Source organism: Panthera pardus, unplaced genomic scaffold (assembly GCF_024362965.1).
Source record: "Panthera pardus isolate Hobbes unplaced genomic scaffold, ASM2436296v1 HiC_scaffold_24, whole genome shotgun sequence".
In the NCBI taxonomy this organism is placed as follows: Eukaryota; Metazoa; Chordata; class Mammalia; order Carnivora; family Felidae; genus Panthera; species Panthera pardus.
Genome location: NW_026526810.1, coordinates 115,467,161 through 115,485,772, shown reverse-complemented (window position 1 = coordinate 115,485,772; position 18,612 = coordinate 115,467,161). Strand labels below are relative to the sequence as shown.

Below are 18,612 nucleotides of genomic sequence, written 5' to 3'. Positions count from 1 at the left end.
ACTCAAGAATCAGAAACACATGGCAGGCTTTCCCTTGAAAGGCAGAACAGCAAAAACTTTGGGAAAACAGAATAATTCCTTGCATGTTGACTGAACCTGAAGACAAAGGCTCTTCCATGCTTTTGCCTTTCCCTCTAACTAGATAAATTTTCACCATTTTCCAAGGACCAGCTCGAATGCCTCCCCCGTATAAAATATCCCCTACTAATTTCAAACAATTTTCCTGCTTCTTAGTGGCCACAGCACTTACTATCTGCATCATTAACATTTACATCTGATAATATTCAATTTAACACTTTATCACACATTGTGCTGTCCTCTGCCTATATAATCCTCTAATTGTTTCTTTCTTTCTTTTTTTTTTTAGTATTTGTCCCCAAAAGATTGAACGCTGCCTGCTGTTAGAAATCATAATGTGCTTTGATTATATCCTTGCTGCATTAGTTTACTGTGCCAGATACAGAGAAAGCATTTTCAGTAAATGTGGGGCTGGTCTGAATTACAGCACTCCGATTTGCCTATGTCTCATACAGTCAAAACCTGAGCATGGGTGAATGTCTGTGCTCCGCAAAGTGAGCAACCTGTCCTATTTGTTGAAGGTTGGTCAGAAACCCAAAACAGAGGGAATTACAGGTTATTTTCAAATACCAAAGGATTTGTTTCACATGCACAAAGGGGTGACTGCCATGTAGAATCAGATAACCCTCGAAGACTGACTCCACTGTAATCACCTCAGAAGCAAGAGCCACTTCAGTGAGGGAGGACCAGAAGAACCTTCAATGACTTTTCATTTATCTGAGAGACTAAACTTGAACTTCCTATCAAGGCTGAGACCCTAGGGCCCCTGCCCCGTTCTCCAGCCTCATTTCCTACTATTGGCCCCCAACTCTTAGTGCTCCCGCCATCCCTTTCTCCTTCCAGTTCCTCTCTACCACAGCGGTGCTCACAGTGTGGGCCCCAAGTCAGCAGCACCTGTATCACCTAGGAGCTTGTGAGACATGTACCTTTTCAGGCTCCACCCAGAGTTACTGGCCAGGGGCAGGGCTCAGGAATCTGAGCTGTAACAAGCTCTCTGGGTGTTTCTGAGACCTGCTTATATCCTAGGACCTCTGCTGTAACACTTCAAGACCATCCCTACCTTCAAGGTCTACCTACAGACCTTCAAGGTCTGCTCTATCTACAGCCTGAAATGTCCTTCCCGCAGATTTTTGGTATAAAGCAAAAGCTCAGAAAATATTGTTAAATAAAAAAAGAACAAAAGAGCCAAGAAAAAAAAATCATTCTTTTAGGACTCAAAGCCAAGAGGTTTTCCTAACTAACAATTTATCCGTAAAATTTACCAATATCATATCATACAAGCAATTTTCTACTTGGAACCACTTTTGGGGGGAGGTAGTGGTGGTGATGGTGGTATTTAATTGACCACATTTCCTCCCTTGATCTAACTACTAAACTCATTCGATCTCACCAGATATTGAGACAAGAACTCTCATGTCCCCAGTGTCCAAGGACAGTACGAACTGCTGAATAAGTAAGAGTTTGGAGTAGACTCTTAAAACACTTCCTAGATGAAAATATAAGCTCCTATTCTTATTTCAAACTCCTTAAAGTAAATCCTTCCCTGAACAGATTATATTTTATACTTTATCTATTTTTCATAGATAGCAGGGTCTCCAAAATTAGAGAGAGAGAGAGAGATTAAAGAAACATACCAAAATGCTCTGAAAAAAAAAACAAGAACATCTTCAACGATGCTTTTAAATGCACACCACTGATATAAAATGATCTTATACAAATCAGAGAGAGGATATAACAATAACAAGAGATTTACATAGCACTTCTTATGTGCCAGACATTGTACTAAGTGTTTTTCAGATATTAATTCAATTAATTTTCATAAACACATGATGAAGCAATTACAATTAAAAGTATTAAAGAATTAGAACAGAGGAATGCTTTTATCATGGAAGATATCCAGAACTTCAAAAATAAAGGAATTTTTGGAGGCACCTGGGTGGCTCAGTTGGTTTTGGCTCAGGTCTTGATTGCATGGTTTGTGAGTTTGGGCCCCACATGGAGCTCTGTGCTAATGGTGCAGAGCCTGGTTGGGATTCTCTCTCTCTCCTCCTACTCTCTCTGCTACTCTCCTGCTTGCTCTCTCTCTTTCAAAATAAGTAAATAAACTTAAAAAATTACAAAAATAAAAGAATTTTTTCACTGATGATCAAGTTGAAAGGAAAGGATTTTAGAAAAGTAAATTAAGACATAGAGTAGGAGCTTAGGTGCCTTTTTTTTTCTTTTTTTTTTGGCAAGGCCCCATACCTAACAAGTAGCAGGGTAAGGTCTCAAACCCAAGTTTTCCAACTCCATAGTTGAGCCACCTACCCTCTATGGATATGTGTAAGCCAGAGGGTGTGTCTGTTTGTGCGTGTGTGTGCATGCATGCATGCGCATATTCCCATTGGATTAACAAGAGAAACTTAAATAAGGTATCTCTAATCTACAACCAAAGATGACATTTTAATGTAAAAATGTATGTTTTTTTGAGAAAAATTCCCAAAGGCCATTTCAATTCAAAATTCAATTAAAATTAACAGGAAGATCTAGTTTGACCAAATATATATAATACCAGAACAAAAATCTGTATCAAATGCATACTTATAAATAAAACATATTCCTAAGAACTCAATAATAATTTTGTCCAAAGCATTTTTCTTTTTTTTTTTTTTTTTTTAATTTTTTTTCAACGTTTTTTATTTATTTTTGGGACAGAGAGAGACAGAGCATGAACGGGGGAGGGTCAGAGAGAGAGGGAGGCACAGAATCAGAAGCAGGCTCCAGGCTCTGAGCCATCAGCCCAGAGCCCGACGCGGGGCTCGAACTCACGGACCGCGAGATCGCGACCTGGCTGAAGTCGGACGCTTAACCGACTGCGCCACCCAGGCGCCCCTCCAAAGCATTTTTCTAAATCAGCCTAAAATTTCAAATATTCTAAGATAACATAAACTTTCAGAATTATATATTTAGAAGTTCTCAAAATTATTATTAATAGTTTAAAACTGTACTAAACCTTTAGGAAACCCTTGTATAGAGATGATGAATACTACTTTTGCATTTGATATGTAACCAATTCTCACTAAAATTGGCACATATTCTTTGGAGAAAAGGCAGCAACATCTTTATAGTAGGAAGGGACAAGGCAACAGAAGCAACCATGAAAAAACTAAGCAAGCCCTCAATGATGCTTGTACTTCGGTTTCTAACTCCCAGTTCTGTTTTTAGTTCACAGAAAAAGCATCACATTGAGTCTTTTTTTTTTCCCAGATGATACCTCCGGCTGCCACAAATTTCCCATCACTCTGCTTGAACTTGGGATTGGTTTTTTCTCTTTAAGAACTGTCTCAGACAGTCATTTCATGCCTGTTACTGCTAAAATCAGTACATGCAAACTGATTCAGTCAACTCCTCTTCATGGTCTAGAAAACCAAAAGTTGACAGACTTGTCTTTTATGACTTGCAAGTCCTTGAGATAAAGTGCTGCCTGAAGCAAAGGACACTTATACTAGAGTGTATTTTCCCTCTATTATTGCCCAAGTAGCACTTAACCAAACCTATGACTCAAACATTCCAATTTAACATAGATATTGCTAAACTAGCACCAGCTGTCTTGGCCATATTGGGGTGGTAAGATTGGTGATGAGGGGAGTCCGGGAATGATACATCTGTTCTGATTCCCTACATCCATTTATGCTAAAGGGCCAAGAGTGGTGGCCCAGTGGTAGGCATGAGGCAAGGCTGGTTTAATAATATCCATTGTCTTTAATCACAAAACATGAGGTGTTTGTCAAAGGATTCAGAATCTATGAGTGAAATCTGAATGTGGAAGCATCATCACAGTAGACCTCTGTGCCAGCCAAAGGGTTTGTCTGTCCCTTACCCAGTAGAGCTACTGTGGGAGGAGCCTTATGAGAGTTGCCATGACTGTCCAGAGACATCCCATCTGTCACCTGCAACTTTATTTTCTACTCTTGATAACTTTTGTACTTTTACATTTTCAAATTTACATTGTTTCACAGAGGAAGAAGGAGTGAGCAGTAATCAAGTGGGAAAGAAGAAGAAGAAAGAATGGAAAAAGCAAGATGAATACGCATAGATATATGTATTTGTGCATGTGTATGTGCATATATGCACAAGACCCTTACCAGTTTTCTGAGCAATCTATAGTCTCAACTGCTAAAATATAAGGATTTAAATGCTGAAGCTTCAGGGACAGTGTTTGTGACATTAGGGATAGTCTATTTAGTTAGCTGCACATAAATCTTGGTCCTTGAAGCAAAGATCCCTCTGTGCTCCCAGAGTGATTCTATATTTATAGTGTTGGGTTCTCTTGGCTTTTCTGAAGATAGTCATTTACAGACAGCATAAGATTCATCCCCTTTAATGGGCAGAAACCCAATTCACTTCTATTTAATTTCAAAATAAGAAAGCAATGATCCTTAAATGTGTCAAGTGTCCTTCATAGAGAGCTACCTGAGAAGTGAATGCTCTAGTTCCCATTTTACAGAAGATTAAGCAAAGTCAGAGAATAGGGTCCTAAATATTATTATAAAATTTCATTGGCAGAAAGACCCAAGAGCAGCCATGTTTCCAAGATGTTACTTTTTTGTATTGAAGGCAATTCCCGTGCTCAGAAAGGCATCACAACTGCACCTAGCAAGCATGCTCAGGTGTTTATGGTTTCCTCTTCTCAAATGAGGGTTCAAAAATGTCACTTGGTTAGGATGAGGAGTGAAAAAAACTAATAATAAAATCTAACATTTTGGGGACACTGAGGAGAACAGAGGTATTACTAAAACTGCTCCAATCACTCCAGCCCTCTCATCGTATACTGAGTATAAAACAAGTCAAGATGGGCATGGACATTGGTTGAAACCAAGATGCCCTCATGAGATCTTTACCTCCAATGGCCTTTGATCAGCTCTGTGTAGGTAAATACTTAACAACCACAACCACCACCACAACAAAACCCTGATCCGTAACATTTCTATAACCTGATTTCCATAATGTAAAATTCTCCCACCACGGCCAATTTCAAGCTAATACATGTTACATGATGTCAACCAGTGTGCAAAATTCCTGAAAATTCCTACACTGGTACCAGTTCTAGTACAGCACTTCCCTTGATGGTCACTGAACTGCAAAGTATGTATACTTTCTGAGTAAAGCAATTTATTCATGTGACCTTCCATGACAATGGAGGGGTAGCAGTGGATGACTGCTTCTGATGGAGTATTTGTCAAGGTCTACAATCATAAAATATTCTTGCTCAATCCACCCTATTTTCAGAGGGTGCCTGGGCCATAAAGGTCAAATGATTAGATCATTTTTTCTTTTTAAAATAATGAAAAGCTTGTCAAAAAGTCAATGTTGCCCCGAAAAACGTAAACTGAGGCCTCATTTTCTGATTTCCCTTCTTTTCTCAGCACTGGTGTAGTGATGTGTTGGGGTAGTAGAGGGCATTTCTAAAAAGAGAGAAAAGAGGTTTCAAAGGGCAAGCTGAATGAAAAGATAGCTGATTTTAAAATACTTTGTTTTAAATAACATTGTGCAAATATCATCTATAACTTAGTGAAATAGTATTGACATAGACACCATCTAACATAAAATCAGCTAGAGGACATTCTCAGGCACCATTTGGTCACCTATGTGGTGCCTCTGCTACAGAAATAGGAAAGTCTGGACTCACACCCTTTGGCACAGTAGGAAAGAGGTCATAGGCTTTAAAACTTAGCTTTATCACTTACTAGCAATGTGACCCTGGGCTAGCCACCTAAATTCTCTGAACCCATCTGTAGAATAGAGATAGAAATCATCACTACCTCATATGATGTGAGGATTAAATGAGATAACATATGCAAACCCTATAAAGTCATCTTTAGGTCACAAGGTCATGGTCACAATGGAGACACAATATACCAAGTCTTTAGCATATGTATACACTAGGTAAACTTTCAATGAAGGGCATTATCAACTCTGTTGGAAAGGAAAATCAAGTTCTATCCATTTTAGTTGGGTGTATAGTTGGTCAGGAGTCCAGAATCAAGACACATTAAGGTAGTAAGTCCTAACTGCCCAGCTCTCTTTTGAGAAGCCTCTGTCATGCAGTGCTGAGAGACAAAAGGCAAATTTAATTCCTGTGTTTCATTATTTCCTATAATTCAAATCACTTCCTTTAGTATTTTTTAATGTTTATTTATTTCTGAGACAGAGATGGAGCACAAGTGGGGGAGGGGCAGAGAGAGAGGGAGACCTAGAATCCAAAGCAGACTCCTGTCAGCACAGAGCCCGATGCAGGACTCGAACTCACACACAGTGAGATGATGCCCCGAGCCAAAGTCGGTCGCTCAACCAACTGAGCCACCCAGGTGCCCGGCAAATCACTTCTAAGAGACTGATTTCGATTAGGTCCAATGCTACATTTTATTATGTAAAATATGATGGAGAATATGAGAAAGCCCTTAGCTTTGGGGAAAATTAAGTGGGGAACTATACCTCTCACATTAAAAAAAAAAAGTTGGAGAATTTAAATTCCCTTTACCTGTTGAAGCGTTTGATGCCAACTCTTATCTAAAATTACTTAAAACAATCCTCACATTTTTAAGGCATCAAAGCCCCATACATTCATTGACTTATGCAAGATACAAAACATTCAAAACCACATCTAATCAATTCTTGGTACCCCCAATCCACCTGCCCACCATTTGGGCAGAAGAACAAATCACATTTCTAGAAAAGAAATATTTAACAAGATTAAATTTATTTTAATAAATTAATAAATTTAATAATAATAAATAATAAATAATAATAAATAAAATAAATTTATTTAATAAATTTATTAAATTTATTTATTAACAATTTACATATTTAACAAGAAATAGAGCCTTTTAAGGGGAATTATAGTGGAAAGTGGGGAAACGTATTCTTATTAATCATCCACCCCAATAAAAAGCTATTCTTTTATTTTTTATAGTTTATAACTCATCTGTTTCACTACCAACAGGTCAAATTTAATGTTTCTCTCATAGTTGTATGACCCCTTTCTTATTTGACAGCTTTTAAGGGATATCTCTAGGAATACCCCTCTTATAATAAAAAGGAATTAGAAAATTACTTCTGAAAGGTCCATAGATATTGTCACTGTATTCAAGGGACCCTTGAATCTCAGGGTACCTCCTGATATGAAACACATAACATAGTCAGGGTAGAAGGGAAACAACCAGGAGAAAAAGATTATTTTCTTCCTCATTCCTCAGAGGTCTCCTCTGGGAGAGAAACATGTTTACCTCCTTAGCCACCTAAAGTAACAAGTATCAGGTTAAAGCCTATTCCCTCAACCTTGGAACATGCTACTTCCCTCCTAACTCTGCTCTCTGTTTTTCAGTTCCTGTCCTTCACATCCATTCTCCACCTGGTGTCAGAGTGATCTTGATAAAATGAAAGCTGACCAAGTCTCTGTCCTCCTCATAGTGCCCTCAGGGTAATGCCCAACTCCTCACACAAAAAGGCAGTCATCACCTGCCTCCATCCTATGTTCTAGCTTCACCTTTGATCACATCTCCATATGCAAATTATTTCAGCCAAACTGAGCTTCACATTGGTCCTCAGACTGGCCAAACTCTTGAATGTGTTTCTACCTGTCACGTACCTCAAACATGTTATCCTTCCAACTTGGCTCAAACTCTGCCTGAGAAATACACCTGAGCACCTACCATGACCATCCAACCCCCATAGTCCAGCAGCCCTCCTCTGTGTTCACACAGCATGCTCCTTCTCTTCTAGAAAATCAATGTTCGTTCTGCATTGTCCTTCCTGGAGGATCCCATTCGAATGCATCTGAAGTCAAGCTGTATCACACTGGTAATCCCAGTGCCCAGCTGAGTGCCTGATACATAGGAGTAGGTATGTTCCCATTAAACTTAACACAATCACACAAATGACACCACCCCAAACACAGTGGTAAGAGGACTCAGGCAATTGATCTGTCTGGACTCATCATGCCACTTCCTAGACCCCACTATTATAGTGTTTTCTGAATACCATTTGCCTTTACATTTCAACCTGTCTCTCATCTCTTTGTCATATGTTTTTACTGCCCTTCACACTTCATGGTAATGAGTACTATCTGTGCCCACAGGTTGTAGCTAAAAGAGCCAGCATGAGTAATGATCCAAACCCCAATGTCAGGAGAATAAAAAGTAAAAGGCATTTACATCCTAAAGGTCTTTTGCCACAATATGGGGAAAGAGTACAATGACCCAAAATAATTATAAAGGATAACCGCTCCTGCCACAAAGTGACTGTCCAGTCATCAAGAATGGAAGAGCATTTGGGTCAATACAGTAATAACATGAAAAAACTGATGATTTCACTGATTCTACAAATGGGCAAATTAAGATATTCCAAACTATTATGTCCCTAAACCTGTACTATACTTTGGCTAATAATTTATAATAGGCATAGAAATCAACCATTTCTTTGTAGGATTCCTACAAACCCTTTTTCCTTTGAATGGCAAATTTAAGATCATTTTGCAACATCGGGAGCCGCTATGTAAAAAGGCCTGTGCTAGATTCTGGGGGTTCAAAATACACATAGTTCTTATCGTAAAGAATAAAGTCTGGGAGGAAATACAGTTCTCTAGTTGTATCTAATAAATCTGATCATAACGAGCTTTGACAATCTTGGATTATCTCTTATTGTAGATTAAATACTATCCCCTTCCCCCCTCCTCCATTACAGAGTGTCAGTCGGTAGACCTATTTTGACAAGGAGCAGAATTTCTGAAAACAATAGCCTTTAGTAATACTGAAAGGCCTCTTAACATTCTTTGAAATTGGAAGCAAAAAAAAAAAAAAAAAAGCAAGCAATAAAAAGAAAAAAAATGGAAAGCTATTTTACAGCTACCTTGGACTTCAAAATACTAATCCAGTGTATGTTGTTTTCATTAATTTTATTATATATCAGCATATATGCAAATCTGCTAAGAAGTGATGGAAAAAAAGTTATAGAAAAATGGTTAGAGAAAAACCTCATTTAGTTGATGTCCACCCAAGAGATGGACACTTGTATTGGTTACCCACATAACAGACAGCAAGTCACAGCAAAGTAAATGATCCTTTAGGTGAAGAGCAGTATTTTTTAAAGCTACCCTGTTAACTACTTTTAACAATTTTTGCTGGTTGCAAACTCGCAGAAGCCATTCGACGCTCAATCCCCTGCTGAACTATCAGCCAAAAGATGCCTAAAATGCCTTCCTGGTTTGCCATTCTGAATCAAGTAGCCTGACACAACTTGACCAGTGGTCCGTTACAGACTTTGGATGGTGCCCCTCCAAATGGTAGAAGAAGCAGTGTCTGTGGGAGATATTCACTGACGTCTAACAAGCAGGCTTTTTAAAGGGTATTCAGGATAAAACGGACACATCCTCTTCTTCCCCAAGAGTACTTTTTCCTTTAGCTCACAAAACAGGAAATTAAAGTGCTCAACCAAAATCCCTGATAGGAAACATAAATCTCTAGAACGTTTTAATGACATTGATATCTCCCAAATGCCTAGAAATATTTCTTTAAAATGAGTTAAGAGAAAATGACATTCTCTTTCATAAGGCCCAAGCCCTCAAAAGTCCTGAGAAATGACCTCCCCGACCCAAAAAATTATAAATTAAGAACTGGAGTGGTCTTTTTTTTTTCTTTTTCTCTTTCCAAGTGTTGCCTTCCTCTAGTGACTACATCAAGAAGAGCCAACCCATCCGCGGCAACTACTTGGAGAGGTATTAACCATTTCCAGAAGTGGATTAATGTGTTCGTGAGTTGTCACAATACAGGATGCTGTTAAACCTCTTTAGTCCCTTGAAAATGGAATCATGTTCTCATCCCTAAAAAGTCTTGCTTTTGTTGTTTTGCACTCATTGATCTGGGTTTTCTGCCACTGTTTCTGAAGAACATGGGGTTCAGCCCCCTCCCCAAAACTGATGCTGTCCAAGAGGTATGACAGCTTGGAGGCCCTTAAAGAAAAGATACCGAGGGTTACACAGGGCATCTCTCAGTCCAAAGTGGTAATGGGAACAAGAACCTTCTCTACCTTGCAGGTCAGCTTTGGTCAACGCAACTTTGTTAGCAAAAGAACAGAAAAGCGAAAACAATAACCAGAGGTTAGTAACAGGTAGAGTAAACCAGGGCAACATTACAGAAATGAAAATACAATTGGCATAACCAACATCACTCAAAAAGACAATCAAAATGCTCTACAGGTTCTCCAGAGACAGCACAGACAGGTGATGCATGGACCAGGGCAGAGCAGGCCTCATCAGAGCCACGTCAGCAGAGCAGGGGTGGGAGAACACTGGGCTTGACAAAGCAGAAGCAGTGGTAACAAGAGCCTTCCCACATCCACACAGCCAACCCCAAGGCATATGGTCCAGAAAAATGATTCTCCATGAGTCAGAATAAACATCAAGAAATAAAGGTAGTGTGTGGCCAGACTGAAAGACACGTGTGCACAACCAGACCAAGCCCACAAAATTCTGAACATCTAGGAGTTAAGTATGGAAGAGTCACTTGGGAGCACTCCTTGTAACCTGTGGAAAATGCCACCAGGGAATGTGGCACTAGAACTGGGCACGTGCATGAAGGTGACTTGGGAACTCCAAAGAGCTCCATTTGTTTGATTTGTAGGAATATAGCGAAACCCAAATGGCTGTGAGCAAAAAAGCACCAAACCAATGTCCTTTTTATTTATTCGTGCCAGTCTTGAAATGAAGCACGTGTGTTTCTCTCAGATGTTTACCATCTGCAATCGTGGAATCGCATTTCCAGCCAATACATGCCTTGGTCTCACTGCAAAGCTGGCCTCAAGATAGAAAGAGAGATTTACCAGCTGAGACTAGAACCAGACATTATTTCAAAATTCCTAGCCCAAATTAAGAGGCTGCAAGTCATAGCCAGATGTTGGCTAGGTTGTCTGGAAATTGAGCTTAACTTCTGAAATATATATCCCGCATATATTAGAGACGTAAAATCAAAACATAGTTCAAGATTTTTTTCTTTCTTACTACAAACAGTTGAGAGGCAGAGTAGGGGATTAATATGCTTTTTTAAAATAATTTTGGACTCTTTGCACTTAGATATACAAGGGAAAGTAATACAATTACTACTTAGGGATCTTGAAAGATCATTATCAATGACTTTGACAAAACATATGATATATTCTGGCCTATGTACCCCAGACAGTGAGGATAAAACACATTTATCCTCTTGAAGAGGTTGCAGCTTGAAGAGATGCAGCTCTTTGGTTTTAGTAACAGATCCTCATCCCCTACCTATTTATTGTTCTACATACAGAAATGATACATCAGGAAATGTATTCTATTTCCTATGATTGCCATGCTGCACAATACTGAAAGGCCTTCTCAAGGGGTCCATAGAATGAACAGAGATTCAGAATGAGAATGACATCTGTCTGCAGTCTCTCTAAGGTTCTGTGTTCCTCGTTCCCCCCTCCCCACCTTCTTTAGCTTCATTTCCACAGTGCCCTAAAAGGCTCCTGGGACCTCTTATAAGGGCTTATGCACATGGTGTAAACTTCCAATGGCAGTAATTTATGCCTTAACCCACTTTTTGGTCATTTTTCCTGGCCACTTAGGCTAATTATCCAAGTCATCGGTGTACAATAAACAAGGACGTTCCTCCCGAGCACTCACCCCCCCACTTCATCCCACCCAGTGGGGCGGTCATAATGCTCCATAGGTAATCACTGCAATTATCTCCATGGCAATAGAGTGCAGGGTTATTAGGCCCAGGGGACTTGCCACAAATTCGGATGGCAGAACCATCAAGTCACAATATCCGGTGCTGGACAATCACCCATACTCAGAGGAAGGTCGGGCCCCACCATAATGCATGTGATGAGTCATGCCAAACTACACACAGAGATACAGGTAGGGATGGGAACATTTTCCCCAATTTGATGGGTAATTTCCTTTTGCTAATGCTCTCACTGCTTCTCCTGAAGTTCTCTTAAGTGAACTCCATTCCCCCTTTATGCTATATCTTTTAAGCCACCCTTATAAAAGTTAGTTTAGACGTCCTTTTAATCCAGTACAACAGTTTTAGTTCCTTATACCCCAATTTTTTTATACTCTATAGAACTATGCTTCCAATGCAGTAGCCACAGATACATGTAGCCACAGAGCACTTGAAAGGTGTGTAGTCTGAATTAAGGCGTGCTCCAAGTGTAAAATACACACTCGGTTTTGAAGGTTTAACGTGAAAAAGGAATGTAAAATGTATTATTAATAATTTTATACCATTACACGCTGACGTGATAATACTTTGGATATGCTGGGTTAAGTTAAATAACATAAAATTAAAATTAACCCTACCTGTTACTTTATATCTTTTTTACAAGTAGCTAGAATACTAGGAAATTTAAAATTACATATGTGACTCACATTATGTTCCTATCAAGCCACGCTGCTACAGAGTTAAATGGATGATTCCTATTAACTTACAAATCTGAAAAGCGGATGGCATGATAATATTTAACATCTGAAGAGTACCGTATGCTTTTTAATGTGTGTATTTATGTTTTAATTAGGTATGATTAATTATTGCAGGATAACTGGAATTTCTGTCATCCCACAATCTTTGAAACTAAGATATTTGATTTAATTCCCAAATGTTACATTTATCCCAGCATTGCCTTTAATGCTGAAAGAAGTAAGAGCAAGCCAAGGAGACAAAAATTCTTGATTTAAATGACATCGTGCATTTTCAGGAGAAGAAAACAAAGTGGCTATTTTAAGTGCGTGGTGATTCCCAACTTCCTGTCTTCTCAGGTACACAGACCATATGTGGTCCACTGGATATAAGAAATTCCTGGCCAAAGGAAAACTGGAGGGGACTATTCCATCTTATTACTAGATCACGTGGGAAGTTGACTCTTAGGCAAAGGGGAGTGACTTCCATACTGCAAGTCAGCTTGTGAAGCTGATGGGAAGCTTTTATAAAGGTAGCAGTGAACCCAGAATGAAAGCTGGTTAAAGAACAGAAGCAATAAATGAGGTTGAACTTAGGAGATGAGTGAATGGGTTTGACACAGTAAGTCAATGAGATAGAAAAAAAAAAAAAACAACACAATATGCTATTGCACATAGGACCATGAGGCTCAACCAGACAAAAGAATGTTAACTGGTCAGACACACCAGTTAGCTAACTGGTCAGACAGACATCTTTGCCTTTCAAGTTAGGTAAGGGTCCCCTTTCCAACCTACCCAAGGACCCGAGGGGGGGGGAGTTGGGGGGGGGGGGACGGTGGAGGAGGGAGGCTGAAGGGGGGGGGGGGAGGAGGGAGGCTGAAAAGTGTTCGCTGCTTCCCTCTGCTGGTTAAACTAGACTGTTTTGTTATAAAGAACTGTTGAATACCAGAAGACCTGTAAAATTCAGTTAGTATCTTAAAGATATTAAGATATCTTTATCTTATATATATTATCAGAAACAGGCTGAGCATGGTTTTTTTTTGTGCTGCACTGATGGACATGCAATGTTATTAGATGTCTGTAATGAGATAATACGTGCAAATAATAATCTTACTGTTTATTGAGTACCTACTATGTATGTACCAGGCATTTTATGTATAGCTCTGATTTACAGATCTTATTTTCCAAAGCAAGTTTTATTGCCCCAATTTGCAGGTGAGGAGGATAGAGATCAGAGAAGTTAAGTAACTTGCCAAATGTCACACAATGAACAAGAGTCGCTATCTGGACCTAAATCCATGTCTTTTCTAACATCGACACCCATGCTGTTGCATGACATCGCACTAAGGAACTACCTAACAATGCCTGACATCTAGTAAGTATTCAATAAATGTTAGTTCCCTTCCCTTATCATGGCATTCTGACATCATTTTCCAACCTCCTGCTGAGTTTGCATTAGATGATGCAATAGCTATTAGAAACATTTCATTAATGGTGACACCCACATAAAAGTCTGCCATGTATAAAAACATAAATAAAAACCCCTACTGCCCTTTCAGCCATGCTGGAAGCAAAGGTACAAGTCCGGAGGAGTCTGATGTCAATGCCAGGGAAAGTCCTCTACTGGCAAGTATGTGACACTGGGAAGACATCTGCCAACATACATTCCCAGCGCCTGAGGCCCATGTCTTGACATACTGAGCCAGGGACAAGAGGACACCAATGATGACGCAATGTCAGATAACCAATGGGAATGAGAGATGACTGGTAAACCAAGTAAGAAGGCACTGGCAGAGGCAGCAAAGAGGCGTGGTGCTTGCGACAAGGCTGTAGCTTGAAAAGAAAAGAGGCCGTACCTTCACAGCCACGTTCTATCTGTCCACTCCGATGGAGGGCATCATTGATGAGGTCTGGCAGACGCCCATTCAAATCCACCGAGGCCAGACATCCCTGAAAGCCATCCCGGGAAGCCACCAATTTTGGAAGGTTGCTGTACATGCCTTGGGCCAGACCCGCCATGTAGAGGTCACCTGCAAAAGAAAGTAAGTAGCAAGAGCAAATGAGTAAAGGGTTAGAAACCATGTCAACTAAAGCTAATGCACCTTAGACTAGTATACTTCTTGGATAATGATAATAAAGCTGGGGACTTTATGCTGGGGGAACCAGCATAAACAACTAATTACCAGAGTTTCTACATTGTAGACAGAGGAAACTAACATTGCTTATGTCATTCATTTTCTGCATGCCATCTCACAAATTTTAATCACTATATTCAGTCTATGAGGTAGGTATTGTTCCCATTTTATGATGAAGTAAAGATTAACAGGATTTTCAACAAAACCACCACTTACTCACTGCTTTTTATGTGCTTGTTACCAATAATATGCTTAGGATTTTATAGACATTATCCCATCAAAAATCGTAACAGCCCATAAAGGTAGTAACAATTATTATCCTCATTTTGCAAAAAAAAAAAAGTATACAGAAGCTGAACAAGGCTAAGAGATTTCATCAAAGTCACCCAGGCAGTAAGCGATTCAGCTGAGATTCCAAAACATATATATATATATATATCCTTTCCTCTATATTATGAGCCCCCACATTTTGACATTTATCACCTCACACTCAGCCCCCACATACCCCAGGTTTACAGAGAAAATGAACCATCCCTGGAAGAGTGGTTTAAGTAAAAATTGCATTTGGATATAATTTAATGTTGTTAAAATAGGATATGCATTATGTATCGAAAACACATAGCATTCCTAACTTGTAGTATACTTCTGCAAACAGCCTTTCTATTGTAAAAAATGTTCTAAAAAGGAAATCCTTCTTTACAGGTTTACCTTTCAAATCCAGATTTTTGGCACCATTGATAACCTGAGTGACCACTTTAGTGTCCACTTTCAAACTGTGGGTGTTACTGTTGTCTCGGGTGATGACGACGTTGTGCCACTGGTTGTCATTCAGGGGGCGGTCACTGTTGCCCTTGATCACATTGGGACCATTCCCGAGGTCAAACACATAGTGTATGTACCTGTGAGAAACAATAACTCCCCAGTGAGTTGAGACTCCCTAAAGTGGATTAATGGCAACCTATATACATAACTGACACTAAAGGCTTCACATCCCCCATGTTACCCTGGCATTATGCAGGAATAATAAAGCTTGATTTAGGATTGTAAAAATAATCCTAGCCTATCCTATCAGACCTTAATTCCATACTTACGTAATTCACTTCTCTAACACTATCTAAAAATCCAGAGTCACAAAGTAGTGTAGACAGTACATTCCAAAACACTAAGGGGTGGCATTTAAATTCAGTGGATCATGGATCTATTATCTGGTTCTGTTCTAGTTTTTGTTTTTATTTTAACCATTTTCCAACACACGGTAGTAAAATATCTTGCAGAAAGAACAGCTTTTAAAACGTTGCATAAATGAGCTAATGGTAATGCTGAAAATATCTATATTTCATTTCTTCCTATAGACTTGGTAGCTGAAGATAGCACTGACCCAGAGACAGATGCAATGCACCCTATATATCCTTCTTTTGCAAAAATAAGCTTCTCTCCTATAGGCTTAAAGGACTACATTTTACAGTAAAAAAAAAAAGTCTGAGAATATTGAGTTAGTGGAATATCTTTAAATAAACTAATGAATTTCTCTTCCTTCCAGCCCTAACCGTTACATAGGTATTTTTAATCAATGAGGATGAGAGCATGTACTGGGAATAGACAGTAGGGAACAGAATGGGTACTTTTTTTCATATCCGTATTTCATGCAGGGCTTGAGCTGAGATACCTGGTATAAACTATGTGAAGTGTTCTACTCACCCCTTGACTAGCTCAACTGCAATGAAGTCATTGCCATCACCACTGTTGAAGAGGATGAAGCCATCAGCTGAGGTGGTCTTGAACTGGAAGAAGAGGTGCATGGAGGTGTATGCCTGGAGGGTGGCCAGGCTCAGGTAGCTGCTCTTGGTCTTGAAGGTGACAGGGTCAGCAATGATGTTCCTCAGTCCAAAACGTGCCTTCAGCTCACAGTAATCAATGTCACCATTTTTGCACAAGTCAATGTAGAGCAGGCCATTGAACATGAGGCTCTGCAAGTGCCCAATGAAACTGGAGGGGACAACGGAGATGTAGCGTTTCTCAGTCATGATTCCAGTTTCGATATTGTGGAATTCCAAGCGGGTATGGTCCCCCACCATTGTACCTATGAACATCACAAAGGAGATACCAACAAGTCACCATTTTTGTCACGGCATCCTTACTGTATCTTTTAGGTGTCCATGCAAAATATTCACTTCCAGAAAACAAAATACTCAAGGTAGTATGGAGCCAATGTTCAGTCAGGAGGCTGACTCTTGACCCAGTCTGAGCTATATGCCCTGCATACCATGCTCTCATGCCGCAGCTCAGAATATTCCATCACATAACAGAAAATACGCAATTGTGGATAATTCCACTGACAGGGCAAAACCATCCATCTCCATTCAAAAAAAACAATTGGGTATGAAGCATACTATAAGCAGAAAAGTCTCTTGCCCTAAACCTTTTAAAGATACAACAAAAAAAGCATTAGGCATTCAGTACCAAATATTTATTGATGTAATAATTTACCACCTAGTACTTGTAGAAAGATTCTATTGTAGAACATTAATTTTTTTTCTGACCAGCAACTGTTGCTATTTCTGATAAAACAGCTTCCATCTTTATTTTACCTTAAAACCATCTGGACTGGATAAAGCTGGCCCTAACCCAGCTCTTGAAATAATCAGGCTACCCAGACTGGACGTCTCCATATATTTTATGCCCCTAACCAAAGAGCATTGTCTATATGGACTAACAAGGTGGTCTTTAAACTTTATCATACCTCTGGCTCACATTAAGGGCTTCTTAACTCACAGTTCCCTAGGCCCTGCCCTCAGAGTTTATCATTCAAAAGTCTGGGGTGTAGCCTGAGAATATGCATTTCTAACAAGTTCCAAGGTGATGCTTATATAGCTGGTCTAGGAACCACCCTTAGAACCAAGGGATTAGCAGCAACATAAACTGGAGTATTCAGTAATTATTCAGTAATTAACTCGAGTAATATTCACCTCCAGAGCTTTTGCTAGAACACCTTTGAAAGAGTCATTCTTGGTAAATAAGGTTTGTTGAAGGAATAAGAAGAAAACCCAGAGCTGCTGGAGGCCTCGTGATAAGGAGAGAGATTGGGCCTGCCTGAGTAGACAGCCAACCCGGAAGATAACCACAACATGGACGGAAAGTTTCTCTAGGGTGATGCCATGTGAAGGTCTGGATTCAGTAGTCACAGCCAGACTTTTAACTATATGGCAATAGATTCCCTTTTGTGCTTCAAGCATTTGAGTTGGGTGTCTGACACTTACAATTAAAAGATCTCCAGCTGATACAAATAAACTAGTAGACCTTTCATTACATGGCTTATCTAGAAGTAGTAAGTGAATAGGGCAGGAGTAATGAAAGGGGTTTGAAATAAATACAAAAGAGAATGGAAATCTTAATAACAAAGTCAAGAAAAACAGCATTAGTATGGCTAGAGTAGATGGTGACTCCCTCAACATTTATATAGACAAATCATTAAAATTTAACAAACCATGCCCTAATGCCCCAGTGGTGAAGGAAGGGCAGGGAAAATCCCTCCTCCTGCCTTATCTTGTTACCTCCCACACTGAAGAAACTTCACTACAAAGACACTCCTAGCATCTCTTTACTAACTCTGTTACAGCTTTCCAGAGGAAAAGGAGTGACATAATCAGGAAGATTAAAGAAAATCTACCGAGAAACTGTATTTCCATAGTTCACCCCCTGGCACTTCCTGTTTCTCCCTAGGGGAACAAGCTGTCTTCGAGAAATACCCAATGTAGGGGCACTTGGGTGGCTCAGTCAGTTGAGCGTCTGACTTCAGCTCAGGTCATGATCTCGCAGCTTGTGAGTTCAAGCCCCACATTAGGCTCTGTGCTGATGGCTCAGAGCCTGGAGCCTCTTCATGTTCTGTGTCTTTCTTTCTCTCTCTGCCCCTCTCCCACTCACACTCTGTCTCTCAAAAATAAA

At 39.7% G+C, this 18,612-nt stretch overlaps 1 protein-coding gene and 1 long non-coding RNA gene across 33 annotated transcripts in view; one reads left to right on the top strand and one right to left on the bottom strand.

The window, feature by feature from the left end:
- NRXN3 (neurexin 3) overlaps window positions 1–18,612 on the bottom strand; it is a 1,570,655-nt gene that overhangs the window by 794,219 nt on the left and 757,824 nt on the right. For 19 of the 32 annotated variants that reach the window (XM_019427373.2, XM_053889676.1, XM_053889667.1 and 16 more), the window contains 3 exons: window positions 16,369–16,750; window positions 15,379–15,569; window positions 14,392–14,565 (listed from right to left, as the gene is read on the bottom strand). In XM_019427373.2, the coding sequence (XP_019282918.2) occupies window positions 14,392–14,565; window positions 15,379–15,569; window positions 16,369–16,750 (747 nt within the window). Of the gene's footprint in view, window positions 1–10,140; window positions 10,168–14,391; window positions 14,566–15,378; window positions 15,570–16,368; window positions 16,751–18,612 lie in introns of all 32 variants that reach the window. The other 13 variants (XR_008417276.1, XR_008417277.1, XM_053889672.1 and 10 more) reach the window with 1 other exon arrangement.
- On the top strand, window positions 11,861–16,415 carry LOC109253913 (uncharacterized). The gene is made up of 4 exons (XR_002074596.2): window positions 11,861–11,995; window positions 13,751–13,910; window positions 14,095–14,577; window positions 16,320–16,415. It is a non-coding gene; the product is annotated as an uncharacterized LOC109253913 (long non-coding RNA).